A 25,877-nucleotide genomic window follows, 5' to 3' on the forward strand; every position below is an offset into this window, starting at 1 on the left:
CAACATTAAGTTTTTTATTTTATCTTTAAATTTTTTTATATCTGTAAATGCAAATGGACAATTAAATAATATATAACAACATGGCAACCCGATGCCTGTTATCAGGTGCTGCAATTTTTGCTGCATATATAATTAAACATATAAGTGATAACCAAGAAACAGAAGTACAAACCTGCAACCAGACATGTGCAACACAAATATCGAGCAACTGACTCAAAATAGAGAATGCACAGAAAGTGGTAGTGAAGAGAATACGTCTCTCTCTTTTTCTCCATGCATCCATGTAGACCTAAAATATAATAATAGACAAAAAGCCAAGCATTCGTATTCAGATGTGCAAGCCCCTTGGGTTAATCTGTTGCAGATAAGCGTGTTGTAATTGTCCAATATTTTCAAATTCTCAACACAGTGGGGCAGCAAAGGGATGAGAAATTTAAGTATCACACCCCTCCCCACATATCCTCCCAGTAACACACATTTACAAACAAACTGATCAATGAAAAAATACAGAATGAAAACATACCACACAAATAAAAATTCTCACAGCCTCCTTCACTCAATTACTTTTCATAATTCCCATACAACCATTCTTTCATCTTTCTCATATCACTGCTCATGTCCTTATCTGAACTCATCTGAGCTTCTGTTAGAATGTCTGATGCCAAAAGCACAATTGCCTTGTTCCAAATGCCTGAGTGGTGCTGCATTGCCCAGAATGCAAAGAAGCACCAAAACCACTCACAGAAGGTAAAAAAGAGGAAGGAAATGTTACGAAATATAACATACATCATATGGAGAGTAAAGTTTTCCAAATCATTAAATGTAATTGGACTGTCATCTGAATGAGATCAGAAACTTTGTTCAACATTTTAGGAAAAATCATAATAATTGGAGGTTTTCACCCATTGTATTTTTATTTTCCTGCTTGGCCTCCATTGGACCTAATTTCATTTTCATTGTATTTCCCCAACCACATAGTAGAGGCAGGACAAAATTAAACAATGATCAGAACAGAATGTGTATTTAAATATTTTCACCTCAGGTACAGTTTATGGAACAGACAGATACAATATTTCATCACAAAAAAATCACTGTACGACAGTGGACCACAAGAAATACGAACAGAGGGATGAAAGAAAAAGAGGAGGCGAATATGCATTTGGCACACCCAGAGTTCCAGGCCATCAAATCCAGGGTGGAAAGTGCCATGGCCTCTAAACATGTTGACAAGGACAGCATCGTTCGGGGCAGTGCATGGGTGTCTGTCCTCCTGTGGTGATAAAAACACACAGATGAGAGTTGGATGTTGGGCACAAAGTGACCATGCTGTAGATCCAGAGCGACGGTTGAAGGGATCAGATTTAGTCACATTCCTGTTGCCCCAGACCAGGCCACTGATAAAAAAGATTACTTAAACTGTACTTGCACAAACTCAAGCTGAACAATTTGAAGCCACATAAAACTGGTATTTCCCTCATGTGTCCTTACAGCACACTGTCATGACATTGCTGCTTTAACATATGTCTCTTTCAGCAGGACTCTGAGATTCGTTATTTTTCAAGTGATGTAACCATTTGAGTAGCTTATGTACAAATGCTGTTTTTTATTTTTTATGCTGAACTTAAGTGAGAAGAGAGCAAAGTTTGTGCAGTCACCATTTATAGATGCTGAAGGAGTGGACCGACCTTTAGGATTAAGTAATCTCCCCATTGACAAAAGCAGAGGAGGCTTTGAGACTAAATCACACAGAGAAAGAGGGAACAAGATCAGGATGTAGAAAAAAACCTTTTGTGTGTTCTTTCACATTGGTTTAGTTTTTGGGCATCACTGAAATGTGGGTATGTGTGTATCACATTTGCACTGTAAAAGAAAGGAACATGGTTGTTCCCTGCATTTCATCAAATTGGTTTCTTCGTGATACTTACAGTGTCCATTATTTGTTTAGTAAGTCCCTAGCCCAAGCTATATAGCAATATTAGTTTGCAATACTGTCTTTTTGTGCGTGCAATTGCAGTTGCAAGTCAGCGTATGAAAGGTATATGCAAAGATGTCAATGTTTTGTGATCACATAGTTTGTGTTCGTGCATGTGTTTCTGTGTGTGTCCATGTGTATGGATTTGGATCTTGATTGTCACTGCTGGAGAAGTCTTTATTTAGTCCATAGCTCTGAAACTCTTCAGTCTAACTCAGTAAGTGTCTTCCAAAGTTTTTCCTTTAAAAAAGATTAAAAATATGAAAAGTACTGTCCATTTCATCTGTTGAGAAAAGAAAAGAAAAGAAAAAAAAATAGTTAAATGAGGATTAGTCTCAATACATAATGACAAAAACTTAAGTCACAATATAGTTTGTGGCAGCATTCAAGTATCTACTTGAGCAATTTTATACTGAAACTATCTGAACTATGTCCCAAAATTAATATCTTACCTCTTCAAGGATGCCAAGATAATTTCAACTACAGGCTGGTGACGGTAAACCCTTCTTCACTGGGCTGGTCAAGAAGCTGGCAGAGTACCCCTCCCCTTGCTGTTTGGGGTGCATAACGGTGTCCAATGGATGCATAGCTGTCCAAGTTACCATGGTAACCCATCTCTTCATGCTGAGGGGAAGAGTCTAGAGTCCCACTCACACAAGAAGTTGATATGGACGGACCTCTTTGTAAAGGGGAAGTGTAGGATGAATGGGATGGAACTCTCATACCAGAGACCATCAATGACATGTCTCGTTTGTGGGAGGGCAAAGAGACTGCTGGTGGTCGCTGTTCCTCATAGTTTTGGGGGCTGTTAGCAACACTTCCTCCTTGCCCATACCAGCAGGGAGAGCCACTGTAACTGGGGGAATCATACTGGGAGAACTCGTCTTTTGGGATACGATGTGGACTCATGGCAGAACCACACTGTGGCAAGATGCGAGGGGTTGGTGAGAGGGTTGGGCTAAAAGTCCTGGCAACATGCCCATAAGTCTGTGAGGGAGGACCAGGTTTAGGGTACTGCTTTAGGGCATCTGCCTGATTCGATAAACTGGGGGATATAGAGGCAGAGTCTGGAGGGTAGACATTAGCAAATCTCTCATCTGAGGAGGGAGTAGAAGTATGGACAGAATATGGAGAGGGATATTCACAGGACTCTGGGGCATGGCTGAGAGGTGACAGGCTACTACTATCTCCACTGTAGTAGTCCAATGCTTCCTGGTATACACCCCCTGAACCCATCTGCCCTGACCCTGATGGGGCTGAAGGCTTTTGAGATTTGGTTTTTGGTGGTGGAGGACGATCTCTTTGGCAAGGAGAGAAACCTCCCCTGCTTCTGGCTCCTCTTGGCTGTCTACCACCTGTAGCACTACGTTTTGGCCCTCCCCCTTGCATAGGAGGGCTGGCAGGTGATCCTGGGGGAACAGAGCATGCTTCCTTCTCATTGTGTGTCTCAGACTTTTTTCTTCGCCCACGACCTGGTTTCGCCCCCCCTTGGAATAGTACATTCTGACTCCAGTTGTAAGAAGGGCCTGCTGAATTCTCATTCCAGTCAAGCATTAGCTTCTCCAGGCTTGAAAGGCTAGACTGACCCTCAGGCATAGGAACATCCCTTGGGCGAAATGCTCCCCCCACAACACCCATCCCTCCTCCACCAGTGTGAGAAGAATCTGACGAGGATTCAGAGAGTGTGTCAGGGCAAGGACGGTGTTTGGCTTTTTGGGGTGTGTAGTTTGAGATGTCAAGAATGTCTTTGGATTCTGATCCACTTCCAGCTACCACATAGTCAGAGAAACCATGAAACTGATGAGAACCATATGCATCACCCCCCCAATTATTTCCCCCTTGTCTGTATCCCCACTGAGCTGTAGAGGTGTATTGTCGGCAACCCTCAGGCGGAGAAGAGGATAAGGAATATGGGCTAGACTTTGACATTGACATATAACTTCCACCTGGTGAGGTTGCACCAGGGTCCCCTCGCTGTATGGCTGAATTGGGTGGGCCTGGATATCCACTATAATTGCGCTTAGCAGAACCCTGGTAGTTTGAATAACTCATCTGACACTGTGCAGAGGGAACAGAGGGAGTTTTTGTGCCATATGTAAAGCTGCAGTCACTTGGCCTTTGCTGTTGTTGCTGCTGTTGAGGGAGGGGGTAAATGCTTCCTCCTTGAGGAACCCCAGCACTATAACTAGGTGGGTATTGAGGATAACCACCAGATGGATGTGGGGAGCTGGGTGAACGGGAAAGCAAGAGTGCAGGGGATTTAGGAAAGGATGGGGTGGGAGAAGTCTGTGAGACACTGTATGAATATGAGGGTTTAGTTGTCGAGCTGCCTTGTGTTTGGGGTAAGGGTAATGGCCCCCCTTCCCCAAGACAGGCTGCTCCTTTAGGACTTCTTTTAGGAAAGGCAGGAGACCAACGGTGGGCTGCACCAGGGCTGCCACCCTCATATCCTGGGGTGAGCTTACGGCTTTCCTGGCATCCAGCAGGGCTGGACATAGAGATGTCAAGTAGATCAGACGAGTCATCTGAATCCAGAAGAGAGCGAAAATATCCTGCAAACATTCCCTGAGACTCTTCTCTGCTACCTACCCCTCTCATACCGGGGCTGTGGTACATCCCCCCCTTACTAGCCTCACTGCTTTGAAAACTTCCACGAGGAGAACAAGGGCTCTGATAACTGCTTGCTTTCTCTGAAATATCTCTGTCACCTTTCCTTATCCAGCTACTATTTTCATTTTGCCAGTCTTGCTCTTGTGCACCTGGGCCATTTTTTAAAGCCCCATTCTTCCTTGATCTGCGTTTTCTAACCTTATCACCTTGTGCAGAGTCACATAAAGCTGCCCTACTTATTCCCCCAGCAACACCCTTGCCTCTTTTTCGAGGAGTTCCTGGTTCAGATGCAGGTACCTTCCGCTTCTTGCCAATTGTTTCAAAGAAGTCACTGAATGACCTCTTAAAGGAGTCAGAGGATCCAGCTGCTCCCCCGCCTCTACTCCCCATACAGCCTGCACGACCACCTCTCCTGCGGAATCCTGTGAGGCGGTGCAAAAGAGTGGAAAGGGATGGATTTTCTGGTGGTATGTGAAAAGTTTCAGGCTCTGTTGGGGTCCAGCAGCGTGGAGGAGAGCAGCGGCCTGTGCTGGGAGGTTGTCTGTTCAAGAAGGCCAATTTGGAGAGGACATCTGCATATTCTACTTTAACATCATTGGTATCATTAACATATGAGGGCTGCGGAGAAGGTAGCTTTACTGTTCGCCGCCTCCGAATTTTTTTGGGCTCTGCAGCACTGGCTGCTCCAACTCTGGTCTCATGCATGTCAGGTTGGCCTGGTAATGCCTGTTTAGGGGGTCGTCCCCTGCGTCGCTTCAGGATTACAGGAAGCTCTCCTGGTGGAAACATCACCATCACACTCTTTCCATTGTTCTTCATGCGGAGTAGTGCAGTGGGCTCTCTTGAAACATTAGGTCCTGGCTCACCTCCTACACCCACATCAGGCCCCTCTCCTGTTGTGACCCCTTCACCACAGGGTCCAGCACACACTGGCTCCAGGGATGAGATTTTGTAGCTTTTCTGTCGTCGGCTCATGTGAACAGGTATTCTGGCTACTTTTACCACAATCTTCCTCACACCTAAATAACGTCCTTGTCGCCTCCCTCTAACTGAGTGGTGAGTAACAACGCTCTCTCCTTCTGATGTTCTCATGCTAAAATTTGGTGTAACACCTGCTGACATGGCTGTCAATGGTAAAACCTCAAATGAAGAGGCAGCATCACAGGCCTCTGGGGCAAGCTCCTCCATTGGCCTTATGTCCTCGGTTCTCCAGACTCTATTCTTCTCTTCTTCTTCATCTTTTTGGTCCACTTCCCTTTTGAACATGTTTTCCTCAGCAGCTCTACGTAAGCGAGATGATTTACGAAGATGGCAGGGGAAACGTGGCCGGCCAGAGCTCCGCAGGGTATACTTCCTTTCAGCCTCCACAGAGGTCATGACACTAGCTTGGCCTGTTATATGAATGTGGTCTAGGTCACTGGTGTGATCCATTTCTGGCTTACATGTTGAATTGTGTTCAGTCTCCTCCTTGGGTAAAGTGGAAGGGTTGTATTGGGGAGGTGTCAAATTGTTTGGGGAAAGGGTGGTGGGTAACAAAGGGGCTGACTGAACATGTACATTATGTGTGTCAGTCTTGGAAGGTAAAGACAAGTCCTCTGGAATCAGGGAAGGGTCCTGCTCCATAAGTGAGGAGCATGTGTCTGTAGGTGTGCACATGCCTTTCTGTGTGCGCTTGTGTGTTAACGTGTTTGTGTCCATCCACATATGTGTATCCATTGGAATGTGGGTATGAGGCTGCAGGTGTGTGCTTGACTGTGTGAGTGAGTGTTGTGTTGTGTGCATCTGTGGTTGTGTGTTTTGCTGAATGAGCAATTGTTCTTCTGTGTGTAATTGTTCCACATAATCTGTCTGCCTACGTCTCCTTGCTCTGCATCGAAGTTGCTCTTCATGGTTCCGCAGACCATTAGCTAAAGAGGGAGGTGAATAAAAGCTGTGATGTAGTGAGCTGGCTGGGTTAGAGTCAGTGGGTCGTACAGATGTGCCCCCAGGCTCTTCACCCCCCTCCCATAAAGAGGGGCCCTCATCATCACTGCAGTCCTTGTCAGCCAGTGCTTCACAAGTCAAACGAACACCTCCAGAGCGCAGACGACCTGACAGATGGCTCATTACCCTAAAAATTGCAGATCAGAAGTTTCGTATTTATATATATATATATGTGTCAGTGATGGTTCCGTGTTAAGTTTAATTGTGAGCTGGGTCCAGTTTAGCTGGTAGGTTGTTTCATCTCTTTCCTCTCATTGTTATTCTTAGCCAGAATGAATTAGACCATCAGGCTTCACATAGTCTTGGGATCCCCAGTTTTCATAAGTGCAGACAACAGGTTATTTCCCAAGATAAAGGGGACAAAACACACAAAAAGTGATGTTCATATTTACTTACTGTTGAGGAATGCAAACAATTAAGGTACAACATAATTGAAAATGCTATTGAAATAACTGCAGTTGTTCTTACCATGTCTGCTGCTGTGGCCATGCTTTGTGTTATCCCTGTGGGCGAAAGGACACTTGTCACTATGGCGATACAGTTAGAGAACATTTGTAACCATGGCAATAGAATATGAGTGGAACGGTAACCATGGTTACATAGTTTTCCTTTCCAATGCAATAGATTGCAGGCCTCACTATGGCAATACAACATATGTCTAACTGGATAGACAACTGTTCTATATGCTTTACATTTGGCAATTTAAATCATTTTAGGTCAACTTTTAGTGCAGATCTCTTGCAATAATCCAGAATCAATAGTCTCTTAAAAATCATTTGGGCAAAGTCTGAATTTTCAAATGAACAGAAAAAAGAGAATTACTGACATCTTCTAAAAACTGTTGGAAAATGTCCAAAGTGAAATGTGTTTGAATCTACAATTAAAAAAAGTATTTGTTCAATAAATGTTTGCCTTCTGCAATTTATTATTTAATTTTTTTTTTTTTTTACGTATTTTGTATTGCCTGTGTAAGTTATATTTGTTCCCATTCTACCCTGTCATTCTCAAGAGGAGTAAAAAAAAGTAAGAATTTCATTGTACTCTAGTACATATGACAATAAAGTTCTTGAATCTTGAATTTTGGATTACCCATTACTAGTTACTCCTTTCAAAAGTAATATTGTTACTTTACTTATTACTTTCTGACAGCGGTAACTAGTTACATTACTTTATCTTTACGCAACACAGAAGTTGTAACTGTGTATCTTCCACATAAAATTTATTGCCTCACCATTTGACCAAAATCCACATTGGATCGCAGTCAGAAGTTATTACAAACACTCAATAGTAACAATCAAGTAGAAGTGTTGTATTAATCTTATTAATTGTCATGTGTAGCTTGAAGCTAATTGTAATTTCTCTGTTATACATATACGATTATATTTCCTAATGTATTTTATCAAATCAGATATGTTTATAAGTAACTGTTTAATTTTCCAAAAATATTTGTAATTATAATAATATAATGTACCACATGCTGATCAGAGGGATGTGGTTGGGATATCATGCCAGAGTAAAGTAAAGCCACAACACAACAGTGTTCAGATCATCTATTTTCCTGACAAAATTAATATATTGCAATATTTCTATCTGCTCAATGTAAGCTTTTCCATATTCCAAGCTTGCTTGCTATGTTGGAGACATCACATGCATGTGTGAATTGTGAAAATTATGAAAATAAATCAAATTATTTTATTGTTTGATTTTAACACTGGTCATGAGGCCTTGCTAACACTGTTTTTATTAGACATGGTGTATATTTTCACATACTTTGATGTAAAGTATTATTAAATGTATTATTAAATTATTTAAAAATGTCTACATTGTAGCTGATTGAAAATTTGGGCCAGTAAACCATTATTAAATAGAGAATATAATTTAAAATGCAAAATCTTAATAAAAAAGTTTCAACAAGTTTATTATTCAGCTCTCACTAACAAGAACCTACATAAAAACACCACAAAAAATACAACCTGCAGATAAAAGGCAAAAATTTAGAGAAGTTGGGACATGGCAGCAGGGGGCAGCAAAGAGACGAGAGGAAGGGGATGCAGAGGGATATAGAATTCTTGAAGAAAGAGATGGAAGGATGAGAGAATATGTGAATGAAGAAAAAGTAAAATAGGGGAATTCAGAGTGAAAAAAAAAACACATTTTTCAAATGGAAATCTGAAAAATGAAGGAAAGAAGTGCTTACAAAAAGTTTGATTAACAAAAGGAAAGTTTTCATTTTAACTCCCATGTCATTCCAACCGTTTTTTTATGAAACAGAAAATGAGATCTTAGGTAGAATTAAAGTGGATACTGCATAACCGACATGAATAAATAAATTAATAAATAAATCCTATACAGCTTACACTTGTGATATATACCAAGTCTATTCTAAAGCAATATAATGTTCTTGTGTGTGCATAAAACCTTTCATATAGAAAACAGCAGCCTTGACATTCAGACTAACTTCTCATATTGCTTTTAGAACAATATAGTACAGGATCGAAATGAGACTGGGGTGAATAAATGATGGCAAAATTTTCATTTTAGGCGAACTATTCCTACAAGAATTGCATTTAATTTGTGATAAACATTGTAGTGATGTAAGTAAGTCCAGGGGATGGATTTTCACACACACAATACAGTTCTATCCATCGCTCAGTCTGCTCCACATGGTTTTTATTACTAACTGGCAACGATAAGGAAAGTGCAGAAAGAGAGAGTGAGTGAGCGAACCAGAAACATGTGCTACAGTACATGGTGCCAAACAAGCTGCCACACTTGCATTCTTGAAGACACTGAAACTGAGGCAAATATACATAAAACATGCACCCTTGCACATAATAACTCACAGTATTTAGTAAATACTAAAAGTATTTAGTCTCCATAATCCTTTATTTCAATACAAGAGCTGCTAAAACTTAACATTTGATGCACATAATTATTTATTCCACCTAGAAAACAAAACAGCATTTTTCCTTTATACTTAATATTCTGTGGCACAAACAGAATTGCTGCAATCAAGTGTTTGGAGCCATGGATAAGCTTCCCACACTACTGTATTGCCAGTTTGGCCTGATCTTCTTGTGCTTTAATTCTCCCAGATTTCAGCACTGCCTGCTCACAGTTTTCTTTTCTCACAGGTTTTCAGGGAGACTTAGATCTGAAGACATTTGCTAGTTGCTTCAGAACAATTATTTTTTGTATGTGCTGGAAGGCCCATGACCTTCACTCAATACCAAGTTTCTGACACTTCTTTCAAAAGTGCTTTCCAACATTTTTCAGTCTTCGTCTGACATCTTGAAAGCATGCACATGTTCACAGTGCCAAGGGCAACAAAACAATCAAAAACATCAATGAAACTCTCTTGTGTTTAACTCTCCTCTGAAAGCTTCATTTTGTTGTCAGTAAACATAGCAATGATGTACTGTACCAAAATGGTCTGATTTGGTCATCAGGAGGATTGCTGTTAAGGCATGTTCAGGCATGTTTGGCTACTATCCTGCACTTATGTCGCTCTCAGCAGTGGTGTCTACTTGGGTCTTCAAACATATTACCCTTTTATTGGGTTGGCAATAGACGGTGAAAGCTTGTTTGAAGGTCAAGTTGAATCTGTGTGCCAGCTGAAGAAGTTTTTCTACTATTTGAAGTATTCTGTTGTGAAATCTTCCTCTAATGGCCACATCCTGTGATGTTGACTACTGCTCTGTAGGCCTTAATCTCATTGACACCATTTTGAACACTGAAAACAAGAGAATCAAGGTCTTTGAAGATCAACTTGCCGATTATCATGCATGGCATCTATTGGCTTGGTATCTAATCCATTTTGCATACTCATTGTACACCACACAAGAACTAATGGCAGGACTTATGGACAAATCATTTGCAAGGTGCCATTTAATGACATAACTGGAAACATGATAAAATAAACACATTCTGTCATCATTTATTCTTCTTCTCATATCATTTATTAACTCAAACCTGCATGTCTTTCATTCATTGACTTTCATGTACAGACAAAAGATTTTTTCAAATCAAAGAGAAAATATCTTCTTGTGTTTTGAAAAAGAGTGAAAGTCTTGCAGATCTATAAAATGACCTCACAAGGTGAATATATGATGACGTAATATTTATTTTGGGGTGAACTATCCCTTGTTCATGCTGTAATGCCAACTACAATGGTCAAGTCCAAATAGCGAAGAAACAGAAAGGAGAATCAGACAATCACATTAACAAGCATGTGTGTTCTTGTCTTAAATCTTAGCCCTGTATAATATATCTGCATCTGAATCAAATGCAGATGATGTTGTCCGAGGGTCAACAGGTAGGTGCACACAAACCAATATAGCTTTTAGATCACCCTTAAATGTCATCTCTCTAATTTGCTCACACTTTAAATTTGCTTTCTGACTCCTTCTCTCCCTCTCCTTCTCTTTCTCTAATTAATACCACTCATTAATTAAGCATCAGTCTCACAGAAGACAGGAACAAGCACAACTGCAGAACAGCACTTTAATTACAGTCACGCACACACCGAATCGCTCACACAGAGTCTCTCAGATATTCACACACATTCCTCCTCCTAAGCGTTTGAGAGACAGAGATTGAATGTCTGGAGCTTCTCCTACTCTTCTCTCACAGTTCTGGCACCATCACATATTTGCCTGCCAGGACAGACTAGTGAGCTGGATTAAGTCAGTGATGAGTGTGTGTGAAGAGAGAGAGTAGACATGAGTGAGGCTAGCAGTGGTCTGCTTTGTGTACTAATTAAATGTGGCTTTCACTCTTTCCAAACTAGTGGTGTGTGGTATATTACTGAAAAGAGGAGCAAGGACCCTACTTGGGTTTGAGAAATAGTGATGTTTAAACAGTTTACAGATTAAAGGTAAATGAAACACCGACCATTTACTATTTTACTTGTAATTGTATTTTTAATATACACATTTTATTACTTATTAAAATTTTCAAGTTCACACATCTATGTACCATATTGTTTATTGGCAGATATTATAGATTTAGTTTTTACAATTAAACAATGTTAATTATTTAATTGCACATGCTAATTTCCTCTATTTTTAGATTGCCTTTTTCTTCCACTCACTGAAAGTATATATTGAACACTTAAAATTTAATAACACTGAAACATCTCAAAATGAATATCGATTTTACATACTGTTTCATACATGTTGGGATGCCTAAATCCATTTTTAAAATATAAATTTTTTATGTAATAATAATTTTTTTTTGGGGGGGGGGGGTTGTTTCTACTGCCTAACTATTATTATATGTAACATTTTAGAATAATCACAATCTTTACACCCTAATAATCAACAAATCCTCTGTTAACAATGAGCTTAAAGGGAAACAAAAGAGACCATGCTTTACTGTGAAACATTATCCGCTGATGTCGCTTTTGGACAGTATAACTTCAAAATGATGAGTGGTTTACACACAATTTGATCTCAGATTTGTTTTTGCGTTTTTGTACTAGCTATTAGTCACATTTTCTTCATTTTCCAATGTTGTGTGCCTCCCTTGCCTCCTCTGAGAAAATCCATCCCTTAACCCCTTTGTGTGGTTTTAAGCTCTTTTGTATTTGAATTAGAATGTATTTGACTTCTCTTACTGCAGCTCCCTCTCTTTGCCTTCCTCCACTTTTATGCTTTTTCGATTCTCCACACACGTTTTGTCTCTTTCTCCACTGCTCCAATCCTTTTAACTGCTGGAATCCTCCCCAGGGGATCCAAACAGCTGGTAACATTTAGCCAATCACACAGATGCCTCAGATTCACTGTCCAATGACAGACATGAAAGTCTACATTGATGCCCACCTGTCCATTGGCAAAATCAGCCATGCTGTAAACAAATACCACAGCACAAAACAAGATTATCTGTTGACTCATACTGCAACATAACTGAATGATCAGAATGGTATTTATTTTGTATCTCATGAAATTTCAACCAATCACAGCCTAAATCACGAGCAGAAAGCCAGTTACATCAAATGCACAAGGGAAATAACTCATAAGCAGCATGTAAACAATAGAACATTATATAAATAAATAAATATATATCCAACACATAGTGCAAGTGATCTTGTTCTCCTCTGAACTATATGAAATTGATTATAGCATATAGGTACAACAAAACCTGAATAATGCAGTGATTGGAAGTACTACAAAAACTCTTTGAAACATGGACACAAACACACCCATGCATTGTCTGGTCTGTATCTCACATTCAACTTTTTTTTTCTTTTTTGAGTGTGATGTGCAAGTATGTTTGCACATGTGTTTGCGCTGGGGTGTGTGTCTGGGTACAGAAGTGCAAAAGAGTGCTTTTGTGTGTGTGTGTGTGTGTGTGTGTGTTTACACAAGTGTGTGTCTGTGGGTGTGTTAGGGAAAAGCACTCACTCAGTTCAAATGAGAGTGCAGTTGTTGCTAAGATACAGGCAGCAGCCCCGACAGTGTGTGAGGGCGAGTGACAGAGAAAGAGAGAGAGAGAGAAACGGAGAAAGTTAAAGCAAGATAGGGTGAGAGAGAATGTAGGAGAAAGCTTAGAGTGGAGAGAGAGAGAAACGGGGGGGGGGGGGGGGTAAAGAAAAGACAGTGGAGAAGAGGGAAATGAGAGAAAGAGGAGCGAGAGAGAGAGAGGTAGAGTAAGCGAGAGGTAGAAGTGGGTCATAAGATCCACAGAGACACTCCAGTGACACTCTGCAGAAAGACAGCTGTCATCACACACACACACACACACACACACAATAGCTCTGTTCCAAAACCTAGTCAGCTGCCTCAGTGCCTACATAGTCAGCATCCCAACTGGAACCTCATACTGTAAGTCAGGGATTTACTGACTTTTTGTGCCACAAACCTCAAAACATGATGTTCGCCATGTGTTCCAAAAATACAGGTATATATTTTCATATGTGTAACCCTTTTTGTAGTGTTTGAGCAAAATAATAATAATGATATTAAAAGAGAAAGAAGAAAAAGTATGTATATGTGTGTGAATAACACACATAAAGTGTGTGTAAAATGAATGTGTTATTGTCTTAAGTTAATGCAAACTTTGCCTTTCTTTAATTGTATAATTTAAAAACCCATGTCAGAAGTAATTGCTTTGGAAAGCCCAACTAGGCAGGAACTCGATGCTTCATAAATAGTGTTCTGCATGTTAAGTGCATAAAAGCGACTCATGGTTCAATAAAAGTGAATAAAAAAAAACACAACACTCTACTACTCGTAAATATACAATGGCATTCAAAATTTCGTGGTTGGTGAGATATAATGTTTTTGAAAAAAGTATCTTATGCTCACCAAGGCTGCAATAATTTAAGTAAATAAAAAGTAGAGCAAAAACAGTTATATTGTGAAATATTATTACAAATTAAAATAACTTATTTTTATTTTCATATATTTGAAATGCAATGTTATTTGTTAAATGTTAAACATATTTATGTTAAACATATTTATTCCTGTGATGGCATAGCTGAATTTTCAACATCATTACGCCAGTATTCAGTGTCACATGATCATTTAGAAACCATTCAAATATCTAATATCTAATATGCAACATTTCCTTCTATTATCAATGTTGAAAACAGAAAGTGTTTTTGGAAACCATAGCACATTGTTTTCAGGATTTTGATGAATACAAAGTTTAAAAGAACAACATTTATTTGAAACAGAAATCATCTGTAGTATTCCAAATGTAATACTAGGGGTTAAAGCAAAAAAAACATCCTAAGCCTGAACTATTTTCTGGGGCGGGGCAACACATGCAAAGCATGCTTTGACTGTGGCAACTTTAACATTTGAAAGGATACTATGGCAAAGTTACTGATTTTCTTTTTCATGAATATATGGTTGACTGAAGAATGAAAGCTGTATCATACACTTGGAGCTATATCAATTATGAGCTGTATCACTGCTTATCTACACTAGGGTGTGTGACAATATACTTAGCTCACTAGATGAGACAAAATACAGATACTTGGTTCACTAGAACTTTACAATATTTTAACACAATTTTTAAGACATTTTCATTGACAAAATATTTGTCTTTTAATTACTAAAAGTAAAACAATGAAGTTGTATTTAGATATTTTAACTAATCTTGGGCTGTAACTTATTATTATTTTGGTAATCAATTAATCTACTGATTATTCTGACAACGGAGTAATCTGATATTTTTTAGTAACACAAATAGACCTAAGTGAAAACCAAGCTTTAGTATGACTATATATAAACTAACGTGAGGCAAAAATAACTGGCTCATATAAAATTTCAAAACCAAGAAATTACATAAGTGTGTTAAACAACACTGTTAAAATATATAATGTAGTATGCCTATTCATATGCCTATACATAACCAAACTAAAGCACATTATGTATTTAAAAAAACTGCAGAGGGCGCCAACTGCCTAGTGTCGTTTCACTTCACAGAGTGATTAAACGATGAAATCCATTCTATTTAAATATTTGGCCACATGCAGAAACCTTTATTTTGAAATCGATATGTGCAAAATATGGCATATTTAGACATAGGTTGATGTATTCTCCTGTGTTGCCAAATGTTTATAAATGACTTATGTAGCAAATCTAGTGAGATAATGCATACTGTTTTTCCAGATGAATGTTAATTCAAATTCAGCACGTGTACAGAGGAAGAGTTTAGCCCCTTCCACACATATGGTCTTTACTGGTAAATTGCCAGTAAGTTACCATTAATAGATTATGTGTGTACAGGACATTTTCAGGTAATTTTTTGTCGCGCTTCTCCATTCATCAGGGCTACGACTCTGCTATTATGCACATCTCATGTTTAAAAGAGCAAATCATTCTGATTGGCTAGTAATGTTAGTTTGGTTGAGAGTGAAAGATACTCCTCTCATACCATTGGTGGGCATGCCGGAAATCCTGCATGGTGCCGGAGAACTTTAAGCCCTGCTGTCACTTTTAATCAATTTAAAAGATCTTTGCTAAGTAAACAGAAGTATTAATTTCTCTTGAAAAATCTTTATTATATATTTATGCATTTAGCAGACACTTTTATCCAAAGTGACTTCCAGTGCATTAAGCCTATAAATTTTTTTTTTTAATCAGTATGTGTGTTCCCTAGGAATTGAACCCACAACCTTCTGCGCTTCTAATGCAATGCTCTACCACTGAGCCACAGGACCAACAATATAAGTAATAAAATAAAATGATAAAATTAATATCCAATGAATTTTATGTTGATTTTGAACAACATTTCTATGAGTTTTTGACAGTTTTTTACAGAACTCATCACAGTGCATTGTGGGGTTTTCTTCTCAACGGGGGATACGCGTGATGCTGCCTTAGAATTCGGCCGAACAGAGGTATAACAGGAGGAGCATAATTAAGTCGTGTGCATGCCTTAAAAGGGTTCCAACAGGCAGCTCACTGTCTTTGTTCTGGTTTCCCTCATTTGCTTTCAATGCCTCCATCATTCCTCTACTTACTTCTTCTTCCTTCTCATCTGCATTCTTAATATCTCTGGCATCTCCTCATCTTCCCTCTCTGTAATCCCTCATTCCCTCCTAGCCTCTCTACCTTTCTCACTCGCTCCCTCTTTCTCTTTAACTTTCTATTATTTGAACACTCTCTCGTCCCGAGCTGCAGGAAATTCCTTATAATCTTCATCACCGGAGACTGCATTCAACACTCAGCCCAACCAAAAACACACGCACGCACGCACTTCTACTCATTGTCTTTCCTTGTTACTTTTTGCTTTCCTTATTTTCTTGTGCTTGTCTACTAGGTTATTTTAAGAGGAGCAGAGACTACACAATCCTGACCTCCCGCCCCTCTGCTTGGTCATATGACCACAGCACCAGCTGGGAACAGCCATCCAACAGCAGCTATAAGTGAGAGGCAGAAGGACTGAGTGAGACAGAGCATTTGGTAGACATACTAGGGATGTGCACTGTGATCATTTAGTCTAGTTGAGTACTAACCAGCTAAATCAGGAACCAGAAATGATACAAGGGCATTCCTGTTCCATGTACACCATGTGCAGATGAAACTGCACATGGCGTATCTTAATTTGAGCACTAGTCACTCACACTTCACATCTGAATGAATAGCTAAACAAAACAGGAATGGAAAGCTGTGTAAAGGTAAAGGAATAGAAACAGTACTACAAAACACTCACTATCCTCCTTATTTTAACGAAACAGCAGGAATGGGCATTTTAACTTAAATGTGCTAGGCTTCCAGTGTCATCCACATTCAGTTATTTTAGCTATACAAAACCAGTCCATTAAACTGCCGGATATTGCAAATTATTTTTTTTTTTGGTCATATTATTATTGTTTTATTATCATGATCATAAGCAGACTGGTTTGTAGCACAAATAGTTATAGTGTTTACTAAACTTTGTTATTCTAGTTATTTACCAACACCATAAAAAAGGAATGTACTGGTCATTTTTGCCAAGAAATTATTCATTCATTTTACAGACTTTTCCATTTAAATCACAATTATGAAACAATGCAATGCAAAATTCACAATACATGTTAAACGTAAAAAATCAAAACACAAAATTTATATTAATACAGTACACTGTGCCCTATTTTTACAGTTTTTGAGTGTAGCGTCTAATGAATTGGAAGTCTTGCAGATTCACAGGAAATGGTTTACTTCAGTGTTGAAAATAAGGTGGAGATGAATGAACATTACAATGTGTGTAGAGATAAAGACAAAAAGATGCCCTGTATTTTTATTATTTTTTTATTATGATCCAATGACAAAAAAAACCTCTTTATCATTAGACTATCATGAAAATGATCATAAGAAGATACAATGCATGTCAAATCCATGTCACGTTCAGCAGCGGCAGCTCTTAAATAAATAGCAGCTAAATAACCTATTAACCCTGCTGCTGTGATGTCTGTTAATTAAAGAAAAACTAAAGGAAGAAAAGGAAATAACATTTATAGCTTTAAGGATTCATCTATATCATATTTAATTTAGAATTTAGTGTTTGATAACTTTAAACAATTTCAGTATATTTCTGAAGCAAAATATGGCACTTATTATAATTGGAACAAGAATAATGTAAAGATTGTTTAAAGTTCACTTAAATTAGAAGTAATTTTTTAATGTCTATTAACTTTTTTAATAATAAACTTGACAGTTCTCAATTATACTGTAATGTTGAATGGCTATAGTCAATGGTAAATATTAGGGGGAAAACTATTTTATAAAGACATCAGTATTGGTATCATTGATACTCGCCTTAAAAAAAGATGTCATTAAACAAATATAAAAAAAATCTTTATATTGTTTGGTACATTAGTTCGAAGACTGAAATGTGAAATTATTGCAACATAAAAGTATATTTAAAAACTTTAATGTTAGGTGGGATTACTTGCTATAATTAAGCGATAAAAACTTTTTTAATCGATTGCCAGCACACACACATACACACACACACACACACACACACACGCATATATCTCAAATGTCAAATGATTAATCGAGATTAATCACATTCAAAATTACATTTTATTTACATAAAATACAGTATGTGTGTTTACTGTGTATAATTATTATGCATATATAAATATGCACACATGCATGTATATATTTAAGAAAAATGTTGTTTACATATTAAATAAATATATTACATAATTTATATGAATATAAATACATACATGTAAATATTTTCAATATGCTGTATGTGTGTGTCTTTATATATACATAATAAATATATATATTCCTCTTTATTATCATTGTCCTCTGTTTATTTGAATAGTCCATTGTGCCACTGCATTCATGATCAAACACACCTCAGTAACAGTGCCAGTATTATTAATAAATATTTTTAATTTAAAGAAGAAGCAATGGAACATGTGCACTTGAACATTGCATATTTATGTTTGGGGGTCACTATGAAGAAACTTGCTCTGATTTTGATATGAACTTGCCTTAGGAGCTATTTAGACTCACTGCGGTGTTTGACGCAGAAACTGCTTTCTCCGTGTAGGTTTGGATTTGCATCCAATTTCAAAATAATTACTTTTTTAATATATATGTATAAAAAAATAGAATTTAGAATTTCATGCAATTTAAACTAATTTTCAAAAACATGTCCTGAGATCAATCTATTTTTTTTTTTATGTTTTAAAACATTTATTTAAATTTAACACAGCATTTAAAATCTAGTAGGTCCATATTACCCAGAAGAAGCTTTTAACATCTCGTCTTAATGTCAATTGCTCAGCTATTCACAAGCATTCTTAGGTTGTGACATAGAAAAGAATATGCTTTTTAGAGCCCCTACAGAAAGAATTGGACACTGGTAGAACACCTAATGTTATCTAATCAAATATTAATGATTTACATGTTGTTTGACAAAATGTATTTTGTCAGAATACATGGCTAATTCTGTATGGTAGCCAGTAGAGAAATATGCCTTTAACATCTACCAGCAGTGGCTAAGCAGCAAAACTTTGACCTCTTCTCATCCCAGAGATCTGTGTCTCTGTCCACTCGCTCCATCCACACCTCTCTCTCTCATAATCCAACTCATATTTATCTGCTTCTCACGTTGTGTTTATCCATGCCCTAATCTCCCCTTTACACCTGATATTCAGTAAACAGCTCATCAACAAAAAACAGCTCTTCATTTCAGCCGGTGTGTGTCTCTTTGCACACAAATCTGGCTGCTTTGGCATACCTCTCTAACCCACCTTCTCCTATCCCTCTCTGGATTGTGTCTAATGCACAGCCGCTCTCTCACCCGCCGGCTCTTACGAACACACACACACACACACCCTACACATACAGACATATGGGCACACGGCGCACACACTCACACATATTGAGTTAGACCTTGAGGCCAGTGTTTTGTAGAGGGGCCTCTCCACTGCGGCCCTGACTTCCTGACTCTCCTCCCCCCCCAGCACCCCTGTTCCACTGTTGCCGTGGGAGACGCTGCTGCAGAGCCCGTTGCCAAGGAGAAGGGCTGCTGGCTGGCTGTTTAAACAACAATGGCCGCCTTGTGCACATTCCAACTCTAGACACTGACAGCATGTTAAGACCTGCTTCAGAAACACACAAATGTATTATACGTATGCACATATGCAGATACTCCCTTGACTTTTCCATGTGTTCTCTCACTCACAGTCTCTCTCTCACAGGGGCTTTATTCAACAGCATCTGTTTCTTTTTAGCCTGCACAGCTCATGCTCTCGCTCGCTCGCTATCCCTGTTTCCATGGTCTAAATCTCCCCTTCTCATTCAGGATGGGAGTGTGTAGTGCACTCATCCATCTTTCTGCTGTACACTCCCTCTATCATCATATCCAGAAAATTCCACTCCCTCCTACTCTCTCTCTGTCTCTCTTTCTCTCTCTCCTCCCTTATCGGCCTTCAGTACCTCTGCTCTTCCCCCACTCTCTCACTTTCTACTGTTTCTTTATCTCTTTCTCCCTCTCTCTTGCTCACTCTTTCATCTTTCCTCCCTTATCTCCCCCAGTACCCCTCCTCTTCCCCACCATCTCTCACTTTCTGCTATGTCTCTCTCTCACTCACTCTCTCACTGTGTAATCTCACTCGCTCTCTCCTCTGTCTCTAGCAGAGGAAGTGTGTGTTCCCCAGGGGGGGGCTGGGCTCATTAACTTCCAGCAGACAGAGAGAGAGAGAGAGAGAGAGAGAAAGAGAGAGAGAGAGAGAGAGAGAGAGAGAGCAAGAGAGAGATAGAACACGAGAAACGGGGGGAGGGTGAGAGAGTCTGCAACAGTCTAAAGGTGAGGAAAAGACAGGAGATGGAGAGATGGGAAAAAGAAAGAAAGATTTGACAGAAAGAGACAGAATAGAGATGGACAACTGCCCAATCAGCCAGGACTGCATTCATATCCTGTTTTTGATGATTTTTCAATCACACAGTTTCATACATTGCATTAATATTAATACTTCATTTGTAAATTAGTTTATTTTATTCTCATCTATCTATCTATCTATCTATCTATCTATCTATCTATCTATCTATCTATCTATCTATTATTTATTTTCTGTATGCATAATTCAATAGGGTCAGCAAATTGAGTCTCTAGCGTTACAAGAGTATCCTGGGGGGCAAACAGGTGTTCGAAGCTTGCTGCTTGACACAACAACACCCACAGTCGTGTGTGGGAAAGCTGAGGTCATTGATGTACATTTAACACTCAGACCAATTTTAATAATGATTTCATTAAAAGAGCACCATGCCTTAAAATCTGGAGAATGATACAGTGCTGCAGAGTACTGTAAATGTGGAACAGAGTAGATGGGATTGATGATCTGTGGACCCCTGAGCAGGTGGAGGACAGTTTTATGCATGATATTGAAGCCTGAACAGATTAATTTGATCCTCAAGAATATTCTGTCCTCCTCAGGATTTAGCCTACTGCACATTTATAACTTTAAGGGCTGTTCTTTACCACTGAGGTGAATTTATTATATTTATAATAATTGAATCTATCATAAATTATAATGCATTAATGGTAAAAATGTGACACCTGCAACGTTTTATAATTATAAAACAATGACGATACTTTTTACCCCATTAATGACATGGAATTTGTCATGATAGACATGTCTGTTAACAATTTCTCAATCTGTGGGTTGGTTGAAGGTATGTGATATTTTTGTATTATTATTATTATTATTATTATTATTATTATTATTGTTATTATTTCTTTTCTTTTCAAATTTTATCAGTTTTTTTTTCTTTTGTGTTTTTTGCTTTTTTTAAATGTATAAATAAATCATACAAAAACAAAAAAATAACAAGCAAGTTTATATAAAACTTGGTGATATAATGAAATACTAAAAAATTTTTTTTTAAAAATTCCAAATTCACAAAAAATGTATCCTAACTACACTGACATACTTTCACAACCTGCAAAAAGCAGTCTATACATTTATATACTGCACTATAGTGCAGACATATTTACAAAACAGACCCCGTTTACATATGCTCATTTACAAGTGGGTAATCTTTATGAATAATACGTTTAAATAATTTACATTTTAAAAAATATATTTTATACTCCAGCTGGAATATGCTCTGTTCTCCTTAAATCTTAGTCTGAATGACAACTGAAAGATTTTGCTTCTGTGACGCAATACTTATCACCATATTTCGGATAGCACTGAAGTAACTGGTATTGTTAAAAAACCCTTTTTCTGCTTTCACCATTATTATACTTTTTATGAAATATATACAATTTCAATAAAATGTAGATGAATACAAAATGTAGATGAGTACAAATTCACAAACTATTGTAAAAATTGAATGTGATTGGAAAATTTTTAAATGTGAAGTCTATTCGTATGGTTCAAAATCATGCAAAAAAAGGAACACAAAGGATAAAAAGACTGAAAAAAAAGAAAAGAAAAAAAAAACCCAGAAGAAAAAGCATGACTGACTCAGGTCTTAAACATGCCTGGTTCACTTTTCTTAATGAAAGCACATGAACATATACTAAAAAACATGTTATATCAGAGCCTTCATTCATGTAGTTATAGAAATGGGAAGTGCTTCAGATACATAATTGAAAACAATGAGCATATTTGAACAGGCTGTCCCATGTGACCTAAATGATGTATGGAATGAAAACCCACACTTACCTTAGACATTGATTCTCTCAATCATTTCTCATCTCACTCTCAAACTGCATGTTTCCATGGCAATCTTTAGCCAGGCAGTTTGTTACCTGAAAGAGAGAAAGGAAGAGCAAGAGAGAGAGAGAGAGAGAGAGAGAGATAAAGGAAGGAATAGAGAAAGCAAGAGAGAGAACGACATATGTCAGGAAACAATCATGCATATATGTGCAACATACTATATCCTACTCTATCAGTAAATGGCAACAATATCATGAATGTAAAAATCCATGGGTTGCTTTATTTTTCTCACAATAACAATTCAGTTAGTGATATACCATTCATTCAAAAGCGTAGGCTTCCATGAAAGCTCCCAAAGGATGAGTTTTAAAACTGGAAAATGTAAAGATGCGGCCGGTATGAGCTTTAGTTGTGTATGCGATGTTCTATCTGTGTATCTCACAGCATGCATAGGCTGCTGTTTATGTGATGTATATGTGTTTCTCAGTCTACCGCTGCTTCTTTTCTTTCCCTTGTTTTTTTCTCCCCTCCCTTTCTTTCTCACTCTTTAATAATTGAGCTGGTTCTGTCTCTTGTTAGAGTTGGCTCGTTACTGAGACACAGAAACCAGCCAGGTATACAGAACCCCTAGATACTCACTCTCTCCTTCTCTCGCACCGACTCCACCATCAACCTCGCTCACAAGTTCTCCGTGTCGTTTTGTCTTTCTCTCACACACACACATGATGCGGATAAACTTAGCAGCCTGCAACCGAATGCCTCCCCCTTCCTCCCTAGACTGAGGAACCAAGGTCAGAGGTGAAAATCTCTTCAAAAAAAAAAAACAGCTCCAGCCAGCCAGCAGGGATTGAAAAAGTAGAAGGAAGAGAGAAAAGCTGTGTTTTCGTGCTGAGCATGTGCAGTGTGCGATATACTAGCTGTGGCCAAGGTCAGCTTGAGCCAATGCTGTGTCTCTCTGCTCTGCCAATCAGAGGTTTCCAGCTGTTGTGGGAAACCAAGCTTCCTTTACAGAATAAAGATTGCCATGGAGACCAGAGCTATAAGACTAGCCAACACTCTCTGACAGGTGGACACAGTAACACATGCACAGACACTCCCCCACTCCCTATTCAACCTAGTGTTTCCCTTTGGACACAATATTAACACATTAACACATTTCTTAACTAATATAGCCTATGTCACCTATATAAACATCATATAATTTCATAAGAACTTTGCGTCCTCACGCGGGAGTTTAGCTCATTACCTGTCAGTCTCCACGATGACGCACTATATAGGAAACTATATGTAGTAATGCATTCCCATGTCTTTGGAAATGTCCGCGTTTCCGTAATGTCACACCATGTGCGTATTTGGGACAGAGCAACGCGCGTGTTTTGTTACGTTCCGAGCGTGTGGCGTGAATAATCGCGCCTGTCACAACATAAACATCGTCGCGCCACCGTCGCGCTCACAGCGAGAGCCGAAGGACTTGCGCCAACGCGCCACTGCATTGCTCATCATTGCCCAATATCATCAGCAGAGGAGATTAGTTTAAAAACATATTTTATATTATATATTAATTGGCATGTTAATTGAGGCTGCATATTTTTTATATTTTATTTTTTATTTTAGTTTATATTGTATATTAAAACCATGACTTCATTAACATGACTGGCATTTTATTACGACAATTAATTTATGTATATATAGTTTCACTTTTTTATTTTGTGTATTGATGGTTTGGCATTGTATGATAAACAACCATGCCAATAAAGTACTTTGAAATTAAAAACAATTGACAGACAGAGACTGAATAATTAGTCAGTCTAATCAGAAGTGCAGGCGAGCGCGAGGCTGCTGTCGTCTCCCCATAATAATCACCCAGCGCATCATACGCTCATACATGCCGTCAGTCGACAGCCACTTATGATCACTCATCAGTATTCCGTAGTCAATGGGCACTACATTTATGTTCGTCCTGTGTTACAGCGACACATTCACGTTTCACAGTATATGCATGTCAAACGGGAAATTTTCTTTCATACAGCCTACCTATACGAACGAGTATGCTTGTGTAGCATATATATATATATATATATATATATATATATATATATATATATATATATATATATATATACATTCTTATATTAAAAAGTCTATTGCTTTTATTCAACTAAATATAATGTGTCTGTGAAATTAAATAATGGCAATCTACGGCTAGTAATATATGTCGGAATATAGATGAGCGTAATCTATGTACCTATGGAGTGCGTGTGCGCGCGTGAATGCGAGTGACCTATCGCGAGCTCAATGAATGGCAGCGATGAGGTTAATAAAAATTCCATCAATAGAAAACACAAACCCTCGTGAAATGCGGCGCGGCGCAGGGGAAGACTATGCAAATTTTGGCTGTGAAGCCAGACGCGCGCACTCACCGGGAGGCGCCGAGCTCCGCTGCTGCAGCTGTTGGTGTTGCGCTCCTCACGCGCTCCTCAGGCTTCTCGCGACTAGATCATGGAACGTTTGGTGACATGCAACATCCTAAAAGCAGAGGTGTTTGTGAAAAAAACACACACAACAACTATATATGATTGTCGGAGGTTTTGGTCATCTCGGTCCTCTTCAGTCTTGCGACGCCAAGCAGGCTATTCAGCATCTGTTTTCTTTTCTTTCTTTAAAAAAAAGAAAACTGAAAAAAAGCACAAAAAATATTTGCAGGGGAAGAAGGGGAAACTCGCTGGTTCTTGTCACCACGTCGGATAAAAAAAACTGAAATTGTAGTAACAGAGTACCGCAGTTTGTCACAGGAGCGCCCCGGGAGTGCAGCGAGCGCGAGAAATTGGAATGAGCGCCGTTCTGCGCCGTTTCTCGCCCTCTGCAAACCAACTCGGAGGAATCTAGTCAGAGAGGGCTGTAGACGTGCCTTGTCGACAGGGGCATCCGGGCCTCCGTAGATTCTTGTGTCTAGATTTTTTTCCTACTCTGGAGGACTCTGGGTATTGAAGTTCTGCTCATCGTGACTTCATTCATTCTCTCATCTGTCTCTCTCTCACGGTGTGCCTATGGGTTGCATCAAATATATAATAACCAAACAGTGCGTCGGGGCTCTGAAGAAATGCAATTAGATCTGCGTGTGTGACACAAAGGGTTTTCATTACATTAAAGGAAGGCTTGTACATAAGCAGAACAGATATTTGAAATAGGTTTTTTGAAGAATGTTGGTAACAATTTTGGAATTGCATTATATTATCAAATGTTCAAAATGAGAAAAAAGGGTTAGTAATCAAGATGACAGAATTTTCGTTTTTGGATGAGCTATCACTTTAAGAAAGTACATACGAACTCATTCACTCAGAAAGCCTAAAACTGCATATAGGTGCTCTCCCATGACTTTGAACATGTAGTCATGTCTAGTGTAGCCTATCTCATGGAAAATTGAGCCATAAACTTAAGAGCCTTGAAAACCGAGTAAGTTTTTGAAGCAGTAATGCACCCAAAAATGTATCACGTCAGCCTCATGTTGTTTCAAACCTGTATGACTTTCATCCTTCCATTGAACACAAAAGAAAAAGGCAAAATGACAAGACTCTGTCATTCATTCACTTTTATTGTGAAGGTACAATGAAACGGAGCAGTGACTGAGGCTGTCAGTCACTAACATTATGCCCAACATATTCTATTGTGTCCCATGGAATAAAGAAA

General features: G+C 38.6%; 1 protein-coding gene across 2 annotated transcripts; it reads right to left on the minus strand.

The window, feature by feature from the left end:
- On the minus strand, window positions 1-25,324 carry ahdc1 (AT hook, DNA binding motif, containing 1). 2 transcript variants are annotated; one of them, XR_009434460.1, is made up of 6 exons: window positions 24,611-25,324; window positions 22,197-22,282; window positions 7,034-7,068; window positions 2,425-6,866; window positions 1,656-2,255; window positions 1-1,270 (listed from the first exon to the last, which is right to left on the minus strand). XR_009434460.1 is itself a non-coding variant. In XM_059556274.1 (5 exons), the coding sequence occupies exon 4, from the start codon at window positions 6,686-6,688 to the stop codon at window positions 2,453-2,455; it is 4,236 nt and encodes a 1,411-aa protein (XP_059412257.1). In that variant the 5' UTR covers window positions 6,689-6,866; window positions 7,034-7,068; window positions 22,197-22,282; window positions 24,611-25,324; the 3' UTR covers window positions 1-2,255; window positions 2,425-2,452. The 2 variants fall into 2 exon arrangements, 1 of the variants encoding a protein (XP_059412257.1); XM_059556274.1 differs by having other exon boundaries at window positions 1-2,255.
- Window positions 25,325-25,877: the final 553 nt, after the last annotated feature.

Source organism: Carassius carassius, chromosome 8 (assembly GCF_963082965.1).
Source record: "Carassius carassius chromosome 8, fCarCar2.1, whole genome shotgun sequence".
In the NCBI taxonomy this organism is placed as follows: domain Eukaryota; kingdom Metazoa; phylum Chordata; class Actinopteri; order Cypriniformes; family Cyprinidae; genus Carassius; species Carassius carassius.

Bases quoted from the DNA above. Each gene is read 5' to 3' on its own strand.
- ahdc1 (XM_059556274.1), bottom strand. From the start codon at position 6,688: ATGAGCCATCTGTCAGGTCGTCTGCGCTCTGGAGGTGTTCGTTTGACT.